The 14527-nt window shown below is 40.2% G+C and overlaps 1 protein-coding gene across 1 annotated transcript; it reads left to right on the plus strand.

Annotated features, from left to right (window-relative positions):
- The first annotated feature begins 3290 nt into the window (after positions 1-3290).
- Positions 3291-14164, plus strand: LOC114667747 (trypsin-2-like). Its single transcript, XM_028823181.2, has 5 exons — positions 3291-3342; positions 3728-3881; positions 11016-11266; positions 11865-11998; positions 13781-14164. The coding sequence occupies exons 1-5, from the start codon at positions 3294-3296 to the stop codon at positions 13928-13930; spliced, it is 738 nt and encodes a 245-aa protein (XP_028679014.1). The 5' UTR covers positions 3291-3293; the 3' UTR covers positions 13931-14164.
- The last annotated feature ends 363 nt before the right edge of the window (positions 14165-14527 follow it).

Raw genomic sequence — 14527 nt, forward strand, 5'->3', positions numbered from 1 at the left:
CGTGATACATATGCAGACCAGGTTAGAAATAATGGAAGTAGGAAAATTCAAAAGTCTCAAAAAATAAAGGTAAAGATTGCATTAGCACAAACAAACTGAAAATATTACTCGGTGAAATAACGGAACAGGAAAAAGAGATTGAATATTCAGGTGCTGTACAGGCTTTTAAACGTTCGAAGTGCTGCACAAAATGCAGATCACGCGGCACAGCAGCAGCAAGCCAGCAGCTGATTGAGCAAAGAGGAGTTAAAAAAACAACTGTATTTGTTTCCCATTGTATCACCATTTAAGAGAGGTTTCGGTGGAGCGGCTGCATCTCCTTGGGGTGCGTTCAGCCCCCATCTTCACAATGGCGCATAGCACTGGCAGGGGGAAGGGGTTAGTGAGCAAAACAAGCAGGGGGCAAAGCCCCTTAATCATAGAAGCAAAGATCCTTATACTAGCTTGTTTCAGTATCCCCTAACTAACACTAATCAACACCTTAGTTTTCATTGCAAATCCAAATTCTTGGATGTCAGAAGCTGTGTGCTGTCATTTTTATACAGGTGGAAAAGGATTACACAGGTCAAGTAACTCTATCACTTGATGAGTAACAAGCACAACAATCACAGACAGTATGGCCACATCCATGCAGAGATCAATGGAAAATGGAAAATTGTTTTCAGGATAATGATGAAAGTAATAAACAAGAAAAATAAGTTTCAAAAATTCAGAAATGAAACCAACTGAATATTGTTGTTTGAGGGTGTCACAAGCATGGCGAAAGGGTGTAATGTTCCCAATAAGTCCTATAAAACAGGTCAGGACCTTCACTAGCCACCCCAGATGTCATCTTACTTCAGGCATTGACCACCACAGGCAGGCAGGACGGCAGGCCTAAAATGGGGTCCTGACTTTAACAGTTCAAAATGTTCTTTAATTAATCCCAAAATATACCAAAATGCTTTTCAAAGTAAAGGAACCATCAACCCTCTGACTTGATTAAACAATACAAAACAAATTAATTTATAAATGAAGAATTTATGATCAATAACAAAGAAAAAAATAATCCAAAATTAAAATCCAAAACCTAGTAGCATTCCATAACCTGATAATCAGCACATACAACAACACTCTTCAAACATCAGACAACCGCTGCTGAGACCATCTCTCTCACCTCAGTATAAAGGGGCTGGGGGTACATAAATACTCAACAATAGATAAACAACAAAATTAACAGAAAATATGTAAAAACATGAAAATACTTCAAAAAACAACAACAACAAAATGGAAAATAAACACGGGCTATAACACAAATACAATATACCAAAAGCTTTGATTCATTAATAATCCTCAGCATTAAGATGCAATGGCCATTCACAACTCTGCTTAACTAGGATGAATTTGATGTTAGTCTTTTTGACCATCACTGATCTCCAGTGACTTCTCAGCATCTTCATCTTTTTATCATGATTCAATTATCAATAAGCCATAACTGACATGTTTAGACAATATCATATTATGTTCACTAATTGTGGAGCTCTTTTTCAGTATGTCAACTGTGCTTTCAAGATATTTGAGCATACAGTAGATTGACTTATGATTTAAACACAAAGGGGAAAGGATAAAACCATGAAAAAACACCCAAAGCAAACAATAAAATAAAATTCATACATTTATAACAAAATAAAAATAAAAAAACAGTGAGAATGTATTTAATTAAATCAACAAAGGATAAAAGAGATAAAATTAAATTAACAATTATTTGTTTGAATTACAGTACTTAGTGTCTGAACTGTCATCTTCCTGGTCACTACTCTGTGGAAACAACAAAAATAATTTATATATTAGAATACTGCAAATCTGAACTTGAACTGTACTAGATTTCACTTTTTCAGTCTTTCACAATGTTTCTTTTTTTTTTTAATATCATTCCTGGGTCTTAAAAAATAAGAAATATATAATGTTGAAGTTTTGGAGACAAGAATTTCCAGTGTTCTCATTTATTTTTTGTTTCAGTGAGTTCTTATTCTTAAAAATCATTTGGGTTCTCCCACAACTTAATCTTGTTTTGCACGAGTGCCACCATGTTGAGGTACTGTTCGTCTATTGTTGCTAGTGGTTGCTAGGTAGGACGCCATTAGCATGATACTATATAGATCAGCACTGTGCCCTTCCTGGTTGTCCAAGTTTGTGGATACAACTTAAAAAGCCTAGTGTTATTTTACTTAAATTTAAAATTGATTTCTGGTTACCGACTTTCTTGTTATGTTTTGACTTATGTCATACCTAGTTTTGACTCTCTCATTTTGTATTTTGACTGCTAAGATTGCTTCATGTTCTGGGCTCTGTTTACTTTATTCTGGCTCTTCCCATTTTAACCTTGGTAAATTCATATTACCACGACTATCTATCTATCTATCTATCTATCTATCTATCTATCTATCTATCTATCTATCTATCTATCTATCTATCTATCTATCTATCTATCTATCTATCTATCTATCTATCTATCTATCTATCTATCATACATGCCATTGAATTATCATAGAAACTATTCTGTATCTTCAAAACAGAATTTAAATCTGACTTTCACAGTGTGCAATATTACGCCATGGTGATTTGGTGTGCCATCCTGCTCTTAGTGGTGCTTTGCTGCCATTGTTTAGCTCCCCATTCTCATGACCAGTAAAAAGAAGGTAGAAGAAATAAACAAATACATTGATGACTGAATATATTTTATTATGTATGAATATGTTTTATATGTATCTTTTATTATCTCTAATAACCAATATGGATTTCTGTAGTTTGTTTCGTAGTTCAGTTCCCCTTAACTGTATTCATGATGATCTCAGCTTCCTCAGATTATAATCTTTGAAAAGCACTGAAAATCTTCTGACAAAAAAACAAATGTATTTCTTATTTGCTACTTTCTGACTGCATTTTTCCATATGCAAGCTGTTAACTCCAAGAAATGTTCCATTGTAGCAGTATAATATGATGGAAGTGTCAACAACATGTAACTTATTAAAACAAAAAATTGTAACAAGTTTCCTTTACTTGATTTTATCAGTTATTACGTGTGCATACTGTTAAGTATTACTTATAATGGAACACATTTAATATTAACATGATGTTCATTTGTTAACAAATAGAATAAGCAGTTTTTGTTTACATTGTCATTAATTATTAGGAAGGCCTCAGATATGCTTATCTTATCATTCATGTTGGTCAAAATTAAAAATATGTAATGATAACAAAAAATATAAAACATGTAAAATGTCACATTCCCTTTCACTGAAGCCAATATAAACATGGTAGACATGAGATCTTTATTGCTCATTGTAGTGCTGGGTGCCATTGGTAAGACCACATTTCTTTCCTTGGTTTATTAAGGCATCTATAAGTGCAAAAGAGCACTTGACAATATCATGACATGAGAACTTAACATTTTAGTAACAAAATCACTTCATCAATTGAATTAAGAAAATTAGTCAAAACCTATGACACTGTAATAACATACCAGTAAACTCTAGGTCTGATGAATACAAAGGTTTTGTAATTTTTCATATTTTGCACTGTGTCTAATTTTATGAATTCTGAATAATAACCTGGTAATTTTTTCTTGTAAACAAAACATTCGTAGATCTAGTAGAATATCTACAGACTTACTGCACTTTCAATAATAACAAGTACCTTGTCCTGCTATAAAACATTCTCTCACTTTTGCATTATTCTCCTTCTTCAGTGTATGCTGATGATGATGACAAGATAGTTGGGGGCTATGAGTGCCAAGCCCACTCCCAACCTTGGCAGGTGTCCCTCAATTCAGGGTACCACTTCTGCGGTGGATCACTGATTAATAATGAGTGGGTGCTTTCTGCTGCTCATTGCTACAGACGGTAAGTGTTATTCTGAAAAAAGCCTCTATATGGCATTGAAAGATGATTTTGCTAATATAATATGCCACATTCACTATGCATTGTTTTAAAATTATTTAATCAATAATATATCACATGCAATATCTGATTTTAAGATACTAAAATGTTCCAGTTAATATCGGACATGGAAGCTTTGTGTCGTTAGACTGCCAAGCCTATATTTTCTCCCATTGTTATGTTGTGATAAAATCAAGAGATTAGATCAGAGGTGTCCAACTCCAGTTCTGGTGGGCTGCAGGTTTTCATTCTCATCATCTTCTTAATTAGTGAGCCATTTTTGCTCCTGATTAACTTGTTTTGCTTTAGTTTTAATTGATGTGACTCAGACCCCTTAGTTGTTTCTTTTTCCTTAATGAGCAGCCAAACAATAAAAAGACACAACATAAGCTGACACATAACCAGCTAACCTGAAAATAAAGAAGGGTGAAGGTTTCGGTCATGTTGGTCTGCTCAGGTCACCAAAACATTTTGATGGTGGTCCTAGAAAAACAGAAAATCAACAGTCTGCTGTGGCAGAATGAGTGCAGCAGCAAGTTTTAATTAACAGCAAGAATTGGCTTCTCATTAAGAAACTGGTCGGGGTTTGACGTTCCAATTTAGCTGGTCATCTGTTGGCTCATTTCACATCTCATTTCTGTTTGGCAGCCAGTTAATGAAGAAACAAATCAATTCAGAGGACTGAATCCTTAAAGACAGGGCTTTTAAAATGAATGGAAAAGGAGTTAATTAGCTGTGAAGACTGCTCACTGATTAGGAAAAGGGTTAGAATGAAAAACTTGCAGCCATTGTGTCCCACCAAGGACCGGAGTTGGACACCCCTGGATTAAAGGATATACAGACACGAAGGGAGCTCAGGATCCTAAAATGACAAGACAAAAGGGAAAGTCTGCTTTTTATATTGCTGTTTGTTTTAATTTGACAAATGATGAAAGGTTCTGTCCAATATAAACGTGGTACAGGGTGTGTCTATTCTAAGCAGACAGCATTACAACTCCATGTTAGCTTTGCACAAGGAAAACAGCCAGAGAGGAACAATAAGAAAAACAAAGAATCAAAACCAAAAGTCTCTCCTATCATGCGTCGCAGTCAACCCAATAATCAAGGGAAGGAAACAGAAAGCAAAAGCCAAGAACCAGGAAGTTTAAATCACAATACTAATGTGTACACTAAGGTTGTTTTTCTTGATATGATGCATCTGACTTGCCATTTTAAAAACTTGCATGCCAGTGGTGTCTTTCATGTAATTTCTGGGACCTTGTTCCATAGCAACAGTCAGTATGTCATGACAGCAACACAAATGATGGCACCCTGGAAAAAAACAAGACAACAAAAATGGTGCAAAATAAGTTCTAACAACATAATTTCCAGTATGAAAATAAATGCAAAATTCATATTCAGTTTTTCAGAAAACTCATCATAGAAACTAACCACATATTCAAAATATTACCAGCATACACAACCATAAAAGTTTAGCAGGGGTTTCCAAACTACGGCCCGTGGGCCAACTGTGGCCTGTGGTCCATTATTAATTGACCCGCAGCAAATTCTAAAAATATAATGAAATATGGCCCACCCACCAGACTTGTTCTTAACTGTATTGCACTTCTTTTGGTTTAACACAAGGCGGAGCTACTGTCTTGATCAAGGCAGCGTCTTCACAAACAAGTGCAAACAAAGAACAAAATTTTGCTACAGATGACCAAAAATGGCAGAACCAAAGAAACCCACAATAGCAAGTGAGTGCAGAAAATTTCAGACACCATCCATCCATCCATCCATTGTCTCCCGCTTATCCGAGGTCGGGTCGCGGGGGCAGCAGCTTGAGCAGAGATGCCCAGACTTCCCTCTCCCCGGCCACTTCTTCTAGCTCTTCCGGGAGAATCCCAAGGCGTTCCCAGGCCAGTCGAGAGACATAGTCCCTCCAGCGTGTCCTGGGTCTTCCCCGGGGCCTTCTCCCGGTTGGACGTGCCCGGAACACCTCACCAGGGAGGCGTCCAGGAGGCATCCTGATCAGATGCCCGAGCCACCTCATCTGACTCCTCTCGATGCGGAGGAGCAGCGGCTCTACTCTGAGCCCCTCCCGGATGACTGAGCTTCTCACCCTATCTTTAAGGGAAAGCCCAGACACCCTGCGGAGGAAACTCATTTCAGCCGCTTGTATTCGCGATCTCGTTCTTTCGGTCACTACCCATAGCTCATGACCATAGGTGAGGGTAGGAACATAGATCGACTGGTAAATTGAGAGCTTCGCCTTGCGGCTCAGCTCCTTTTTCACCACGACAGACCGATGCAATGCCCGCATTACTGCGGATGCCGCACCGATCCGCCTGTCGATCTCACGCTCCATTCTTCCCTCACTCGTGAACAAGACCCCGAGATACTTGAACTCCTCCACTTGGGGCAGGATCTCGCTACCAACCCTGAGAGGGCACTCCACCCTTTTCCGGCTGAGGACCATGGTCTCGGATTTGGAGGTGCTGATTCTCATCCCAGCCGCTTCACACTCGGCTGCGAACCGATCCAGAGAGAGCTGAAGATCACGGCCTGATGAAGCAAACAGGACAACATCATCTGCAAAAAGCAGTGACCCAATCCTGAGCCCACCAAACCGGACCCCCTCAACACCCTGGCTGCGCCTAGAAATTCTGTCCATAAAAGTTATGAACAGAATCGGTGACAAAGGGCAGCCCTGGCGGAGTCCAACTCTCACTGGAAACGGGTTCGACTTACTGCCGGCAATGCGGACCAAGCTCTGGCACCGATCGTACAGGGACTGAACAGCCCTTATCAGGGGGGCCGGTACCCCATACTCTCGGAGTACCCCCCCACAGGATTCCCCGAGGGACACGGTCGAATGCCTTTTCTAAGTCCACAAAACACATGTAGACTGGTTGGGCAAACTCCCATGCACCCTCCAGGACCCTGCTAAGGGTATAGAGCTGGTCCACTGTTCCGCGACCAGGACGAAAACCACACTGTTCCTCCTGAATCCGAGGCTCAACTATCCGACGGACCCTCCTCTCCAGGACCCCTGAATAGACTTTTCCAGGGAGGCTGAGGAGTGTGATCCCTCTGTAGTTGGAACACACCCTCCGATCCCCCTTCTTAAAGAGGGGGACCACCACCCCGGTCTGCCAATCCAGAGGCACTGTCCCTGATGTCCATGCGATGTTGCAGAGGCGTGTCAGCCAAGACAGTCCTACAACATCCAGAGCCTTGAGGAACTCCGGGCGTATCTCATCCACCCCCGGGGCCCTGCCACCAAGGAGTTTTCTGACCACCTCGGTGACCTCAGTCCCAGAGATGGGGGAGCCCACCTCTGAGTCCCCAGGCTCTGCTTCCTCATTGGAAGGCATGTTAATGGGATTGAGGAGGTCTTCGAAGTATTCCCCCCACCGACCCACAACGTCCCGAGTCGAGGTCAGCAGCGCACCATCCCCACCACATACAGTGTTGACACTGCACTGCTTCCCCTTCCTGAGACGCCGGATGGTGGACCAGAATCTCCTCGAAGCCGTCCGAAAGTCATTCTCCATGGCCTCCCCAAACTCCTCCCACGCCCGAGTTTTTGCCTCAGCAACCACCAAAGCCGCATTCCGCTTGGCCTGCCGGTACCTATCAGCTGCCTCCGGGGTCCCACAGGACAAAAGGGTCCTGTAGGACTCCTTCTTCAGCTTGACGGCATCCTTCACCGCCGGTGTCCACCAGCGGGTTTGGGGATTGCCGCCACGACAGGCACCGACCACCTTACGGCCACAGCTCCGGTCAGCTGCCTCAACAATAGAGGCACGGAACATGGCCCATTCGGACTCAATGTCCCCCACCTTCCTCGGGATGTGGTCGAAGTTCTGCCGGAGGTGGGAGTTGAAGCTACTTCTGACAGGGGGCTCTGCCAGATGTTCCCAGCAGACCCTCACAACACGTTTGGGCCTACCACGCCTGACCAGCATCCTCCCCCACCATCGAAGCCAACTCACCACCAGGTGGTGATCAGTTGACAGCTCCGCCCCTCTCTTCACCCGAGTGTCCAAGACATGTGGCCGCAAGTCCGACGACACGACCACAAAGTCGATCATCGAACTGAGGCCTAGGGTGTCCTGGTGCCAAGTGCACATATGAACACCCCTATGCTTGAACATGGTGTTCGTTATGGACAATCCGTGACGAGCACAGAAGTCCAATAACAAAACACCGCTCGGGTTCAGATCAGGGGGGCCATTCCTCCCAATCACGCCCTTCCAGGTCTCACTGTCATTGCCCACGTGAGCATTGAAGTCTCCCAGCAGAACGAGGGAGTCCCCAGAAGGTATGGCTTCTAGCACCCCCTCCAGGGACTCCAAAAAGGGTGGGTACTCCGAACTGCTGTTCGGTGCATACGCACAAACAACAGTTAGGACCCGTCCCCCCACCTGAAGGCGAAGGGAGGCTACCCTCTCGTCCACCGGGGTAAACCCCAATGTACAGGCTCCAAGTTGGGGGGCAATAAGTATACCCACACCTGCTCGGCGCCTCTCACCGGGGGCAACTCCAGAGTGGTAGAGAGTCCAGCCCCTCTCAAGGAGATTGGTTCCAGAGTCCAAGCTGTGCGTCGAGGTGAGTCCGACTATATCTAGCCGGAACCTCTCAACTTCGCGCACTAGCTCAGGCTCCTTCCCCTTCAGAGAGGTGACATTCCACGTCCCAAGAGCCAGTTTCTGTAGCTGAGGATCGGACCGCCAAGGTCCCCGCCTTCGGCCACCACCCAACTCACACTGCACCCGACCTCCTTGGCCCCTCCCATAGGTGGTGAGCCCATGGGAAGGGGGACCCACGTTGCCTCTTCGGGCTGTGCCCGGCCGAGCCCCATGGGTGCAGGCCCGGCCACCAGGCGCTCGCCATCGAGCCCCACCTCCAGGCCTGGCTCCAGAGTGGGGCCCCGGTGACCCGCGTCCGGGCAAGGGAAAACGCCATCCAAAATTGTTTTTCGTCATAGGAGGTTTGTTTAACCGCTCTTTGTCTCATCCCTCACCTAGGATCAGTTTGCCTTGGGTGGCCCTACCAGGGGCATAAAGCCCCGGACAACAGAGCTCCTAGGATCATTGGGACACGCAAACCCCTCCACCACGATAAGGTGACGGTTAAAGGAGGGGAAATTTCAGACACTGTGGGGAAAATTAATATTTCTTCCTAGAAGTCAAGGGCAAGTGTGTCTATTTGATTTGCAATGAAACTATTGCAGTGATGAAAGAGTATAATGTGTGTCGACATTACGAAACCAAGCATCCAACCTATACGTCCTACACTGGTGCCAAGAGAGAACACAAAGTTAAGCAAATGGCAGCTAGTCTGCTATCTCAACAACAGGATTTTTTCCATACTAACAAAACACAAGAAAATGCCACATTAACCAGTTACGAGGAAGGGCATCTCACTGCCCATCACAGGAAACCTTTCTCAGACGATGACTTCATAAACCAGTGCCTCACTAAAGTGGTAGGAATAATGTGCCTGGACAAAACGCAGGAATTCAACAATGTTCGCTTGTCCAGAAACGCAGTTGTGCGGCAAATTGAAGATTTGTCAGCTAACTTAAAACATCAAGTGTTGGATAAAGCTTGTCCTTTTGATTTTTACTCAATTGCATGTGATGAGAGCGCTTTATAATACAATAAATGAAAACCCATTAATGGAGAGCCGTGATGCTGTTTTTTCTTTAAGCATATTCAATTATGAAGCATAATTTACCAATATTTAATTGATTTTGCTAGCTTAATATGCAGGAGGTGAGGCAATATACCTCACCTCTAGTGGGGGGCCCAGCCCTTCGTATATTTCTCTGTATGTGGCCCCCAGTGAAAAAAGTTTGGACACCCCTGGTTTACAGGACCATTTTAAAAAATCTGTGGCTCCAGAAAATAATAAGAAAATTCATAGAAGTACTGAAGTAGCAAAAAGTAATCTATGAAAATGGAAAAGAAAACCAAGAAACCTTTGTGGATTGGATAATCAATACAACCATTTATACAGAAAACAAACCAACATGAACAAAGAACTGCTTTAATTTGTTTAATATGCTTAATTTTACATATCTTTTAGAATATTTAATATGCACAATATAAAGTATTAATATAGCAGTAATTTAATTACTTAATGGAGTATATTCCGTGTGTGACTTTATTTTTCTACCTTTTTTCTCTATTTCACTGTTAGTCTGTATCACTCTTTAATTTAATATTTGTTTTATCAGTATGCTGCTGCTGGAGTATGTGAATTTCCCCTTGGGATTAATAAAGTATCTATCTATCTATCTATCTATCTATCTATCTATCTATCTATCTATCTATCTATCTATCTATCTATCTATCTATCTATCTATCTATCTATCTATCTATCTATCTGTTAAAATTGTTTTGATATCTTCAATTGCTATTACTAATTGAATATGACTATTTCACCGCATCATAGATAGATAGATAGATAGATAGATAGATAGATAGATAGATAGATAGATAGATAGATAGATAGATAGATAGATAGATAGATAGATAGATAATTTATCTCAGAAAATAACATTTTTTCCATTTTATTTATACTCACCAACCAAGTGCTTTTAATCTGTTTCATCTTAAGTTTCTTGAAGAATTAAAGGGGCTCTTATTTAGAATATTCTCATTTTGTGACTCAACTTTATGGATAACATAGTGTATATTATTTTTGTTAGTACTATTGATTCAATTAAACTTTTACACGCTCCTTTCTTTAATAAAATACAACTAAAATTAACTTTATAGTCAATATTGCTGCTTATGATTTTGCACAAAATCATGGTCAAACTGTACTTTGATTATGAACAAATTTTCATAACTTGAACAAATGTGCCTATTCATATAAAATTATAGCTTTTAAGTACATCAATCCGATTTATAAATTAATGAAATGTTCAGGTAAAATCAAAACATGTAAACCAAACTGAGGTACTGTTATCGCTTAATATAAAAAAATCTGCATTCTGTTTCCAGGTATCTAAAAGTTACAATTAAAACTTTTTCCATTCTGAGTAGATTAGCTATGCATGGTTCAATGAAACGACTGAGTCACTGTGTTCATTCCCTACAGTATCTTTGAAGTTCGACTGGGAGAGCACAATGTCATCATGAATGAGGGGACAGAGCAGTTCATCAGCCCAGCCAAAATACTTCGGCATCCCCGTTATAATGAAATCAGCTATGACAATGACATTATGCTTATCAAGTTATCAAGACCAGCCCAACTGAATGGGAATGTCCAGCCAGTGCCTCTTCCCAAAGCCTGTCCTGCAGTTGGTACGCTGTGCACCGTTTCTGGGTGGGGAGACACACTGAGCTCAGGTGAGTAAAGCCATTGTAACAATAACTGCCTTTGCTTAAACAATGGAGATTTAAATAGATGACATTAAATTTTTCAGACTACAATCACCTGAAACATTTACTAAGGGAACAGAACTAGACCTACTTAAAAATGTCCACATATAACATTATATCCATATAAAAACAGTAAGAAGGCATATAATAGAGATAATGGGGTAGAGGAAGTTCTTAGGGCATCACTAAAAAAAATTCAAAATTAACTTTAAGAAAGACCTTTGAAACTACTCTGACTCTGACTGTGAAAGTAGTTCTGCTTAACTATTTTTACCTGCTTTCAGTTTTGAGAGACTGGTACCATTCAGATGATGAAAGTTCTAAAAATACAGATGTCTCCAAACCAATCTGAAGAGGGAACATTTTGAATTAAACTACGTGAATTGACTTTGCTTTAGAGACTATTAATACTGAAATTGTGTTTGCAGTGTAGAGTGATACCATCTGACATTTTGTAGTTAAAACAGTGAATAACATGACTTAAATGATCATTCAAAGCTAATGTGAACAATGTCTCTTATGAACAATATTGGCTCTTTAGTAAAGTGAGTGATTTATCTTACAGAGAGTGATGAAAGACTTCGGTGTGTGGAGGTGCCCATAGTTTCCATTGTTGAATGCCAGAACTCCTACCTAGGAAAGATCACAGACAGCATGCTTTGTGCTGGGTTCCCAGAAGGAGGAAAGGACTCCTGTCAGGTAAGGCAATCAGATGTAATTTGATTACACCACAGTGACTCCCAACTTAAGGAAGAGCTGAAAGAGATCTCTTCACTTATGCTGCATTCACGGGCTCTCAGACTATTCGGAGCTCCAAGTTGTGATTTTTCATGTTCACACTTCAGTGCAGGTTTCCGATTGGATTATTCAGAGAAATGCTAGAGTCCTGCTTATTTGTTACTTGGTCAAAAAAAAAAAAAAAAAATCAAAGATGAATGACATTTTTCATGGACATAAAGAGCAAAATAAGCATTTTAAATGTATATCACTTCAGTCTAAATGCAATTCAACCAAAACATGGTATTTCTGGCTGATCAGGTTATATGTTTAATTTTATGAAACTTACGAAGATGAAAGGTCAGTGTAAGAGACAAATCCTATAAATTAATGTTAATGGTAAATTTACATTAGTTTTTGCTTAGTTTGAAATTGAATATAATGTAGCCTTAACATAAACAGTGGAAAATTTTGTTCCACCCTATAAGTTAAAGGTAATGGAATGTTCTTAATGTTATCTCTGTGTGGCAATAGTAAAGCTCTTATACTGATGTTCGACAGCTAGAACAAAACATGGACTGTTAGTTAGATAGGCATTAAAGACATAGTATTATAAGCATACTAGCCATCTCCCATGGCTTCGCCCACATAGAAGTGAAACAGGACAGCGAGGAAGGCCCTGCCTGGCTCCCTACTCCTGACGTCACGCTCCCCCTGCCCTCGGTCCACTGCGTCTCATTCGGATTCACGCAAATAAATCACTACCACAAGCAAAATGTGATACTTAGCACGATGAGAGAGGTCACAAAATCAACCGGAGTGTTCAAGCAAATTATAGAAAAAAAACACGATCTAAATCCATGAAATAGTTGTCTCATGTAAAGCGGACAGACACATGGACAGACAGACGGACGGACAGAAAGATGTTGGATTTTATATATATATATAGAGAGAGGTATATGTATGGTATATGTGGTGAACGAGATATAGAAACTAGAGATATAGATAACGAGATATAGAAACTAAAAAATTTAACATAGATACGTAAGCCTCAAGTGGGACACCTTAAACAAGAAATTTCCCTTTTTGTTAACTTTATTCCTTGTTTTGAGAGAACCGTTTGCTTTGAATTTCATTAAAATGTTTAAAATGAATACACTTAGACTGTGGATTTTTTTTTTCTATAATGAATCATATTAGTAGCTACATTTTAACTATTTTGAGCTTTTTGAAACCCTTAAAAAATGCACCTACAGTCAGAGTTACAACACAGCTTGGACAGTTTGGGAGGCTTTGTTTTCTCCGAATTGTCTGTCTTGCAGCTCTAAACTTATAGTGCATTAATGTGGAATTTTTGACTTGGAAACTTGTATTTGCTCTCTGTCTGAGAGCATGTGAAGACAGCAAAAGACTCAAAGCTGTCATGGGTGCCAAAGGTGCATCTGCTAAATAAAATAAATGTGTTTCATATGTGTAATCAATTTAAATCACGTTGTCGAGATCTATTTTCATTTTGACAATTAAAGAGTCTTTTTCTGTTGACCATTGTCAAAAAATCCTTTGTGACTCCAAGGTATATAACAATAAAATGTGAAAACTCCAAGAGGATGAATATTATTTATCAGCACTGTATAAACTAGCAATGTACCTGTGACATTAACTGGAAATTCTAAAGTGGTATAATATAGTTGACTTGCATCTCAAGTGAGTTCACCTGAGCCATGACTCATGACTCGCCTTCCTTCTTCCTTCCTTATGTTGTAGAGAGACTCTGGTGGACCTCTGACCTGCAATGGAGTTCTTTATGGAGTGGTTTCCTGGGGATTTCGCTGTGCTGAGAGGAACTTCCCTGGTGTCTATGCCAATGTCTGCAAATTTACTGACTGGATCCAAAACACCATGGCTGCTAATTAAATGTTCACAGTGAGCAAAGCAATGATGTGGCCAAAGATACTGAAATATTTTCAACTCCCATTTTACTTTGCAATAAAAGTGAATATTCTTTTTTAAAAATTATGCTTTTGACACCTCCAAACTATAAGGAGAATGTTTTATTTACTCAGTTTAACTAAAGCTGAGTTACAACATTATATAAAATTTCCACATACAGTAAATATTTTGCATTTACATTTTTCAACAGTCATAAAACCTTATAAACATCTAATTTTATCATTACGTTTTTTATTATTTCTCATATTTCATCATATTCCTAGTGAAAGGTGAAAAAATGTATCAATCAATAATCAAATAACCTGCATATTTTTATAAGTGAAATGTTTCTTCATTAAAGACTTTCAACTTGCTGACTGAAGACTAATATATGTGTCTTGGTAGCTGTACTCTTATTGGAAACGTATTGATTATTAAAGGTAATGCTTATGTCAGCCTTGGTGATTGTTCCAGTCATGAAGGCACATACAGACGGCCTAAACTGTTCTCCGAGTTAATGTGTTAAAAATAATAAGGGAGAGCATATGTAAGAGAAAATTAGAATAGCATTGTCCTCTGTAA

This window comes from Erpetoichthys calabaricus, chromosome 17 (genome assembly GCF_900747795.2).
Source record: "Erpetoichthys calabaricus chromosome 17, fErpCal1.3, whole genome shotgun sequence".
NCBI lineage: Eukaryota > Metazoa > Chordata > Cladistia > Polypteriformes > Polypteridae > Erpetoichthys > Erpetoichthys calabaricus.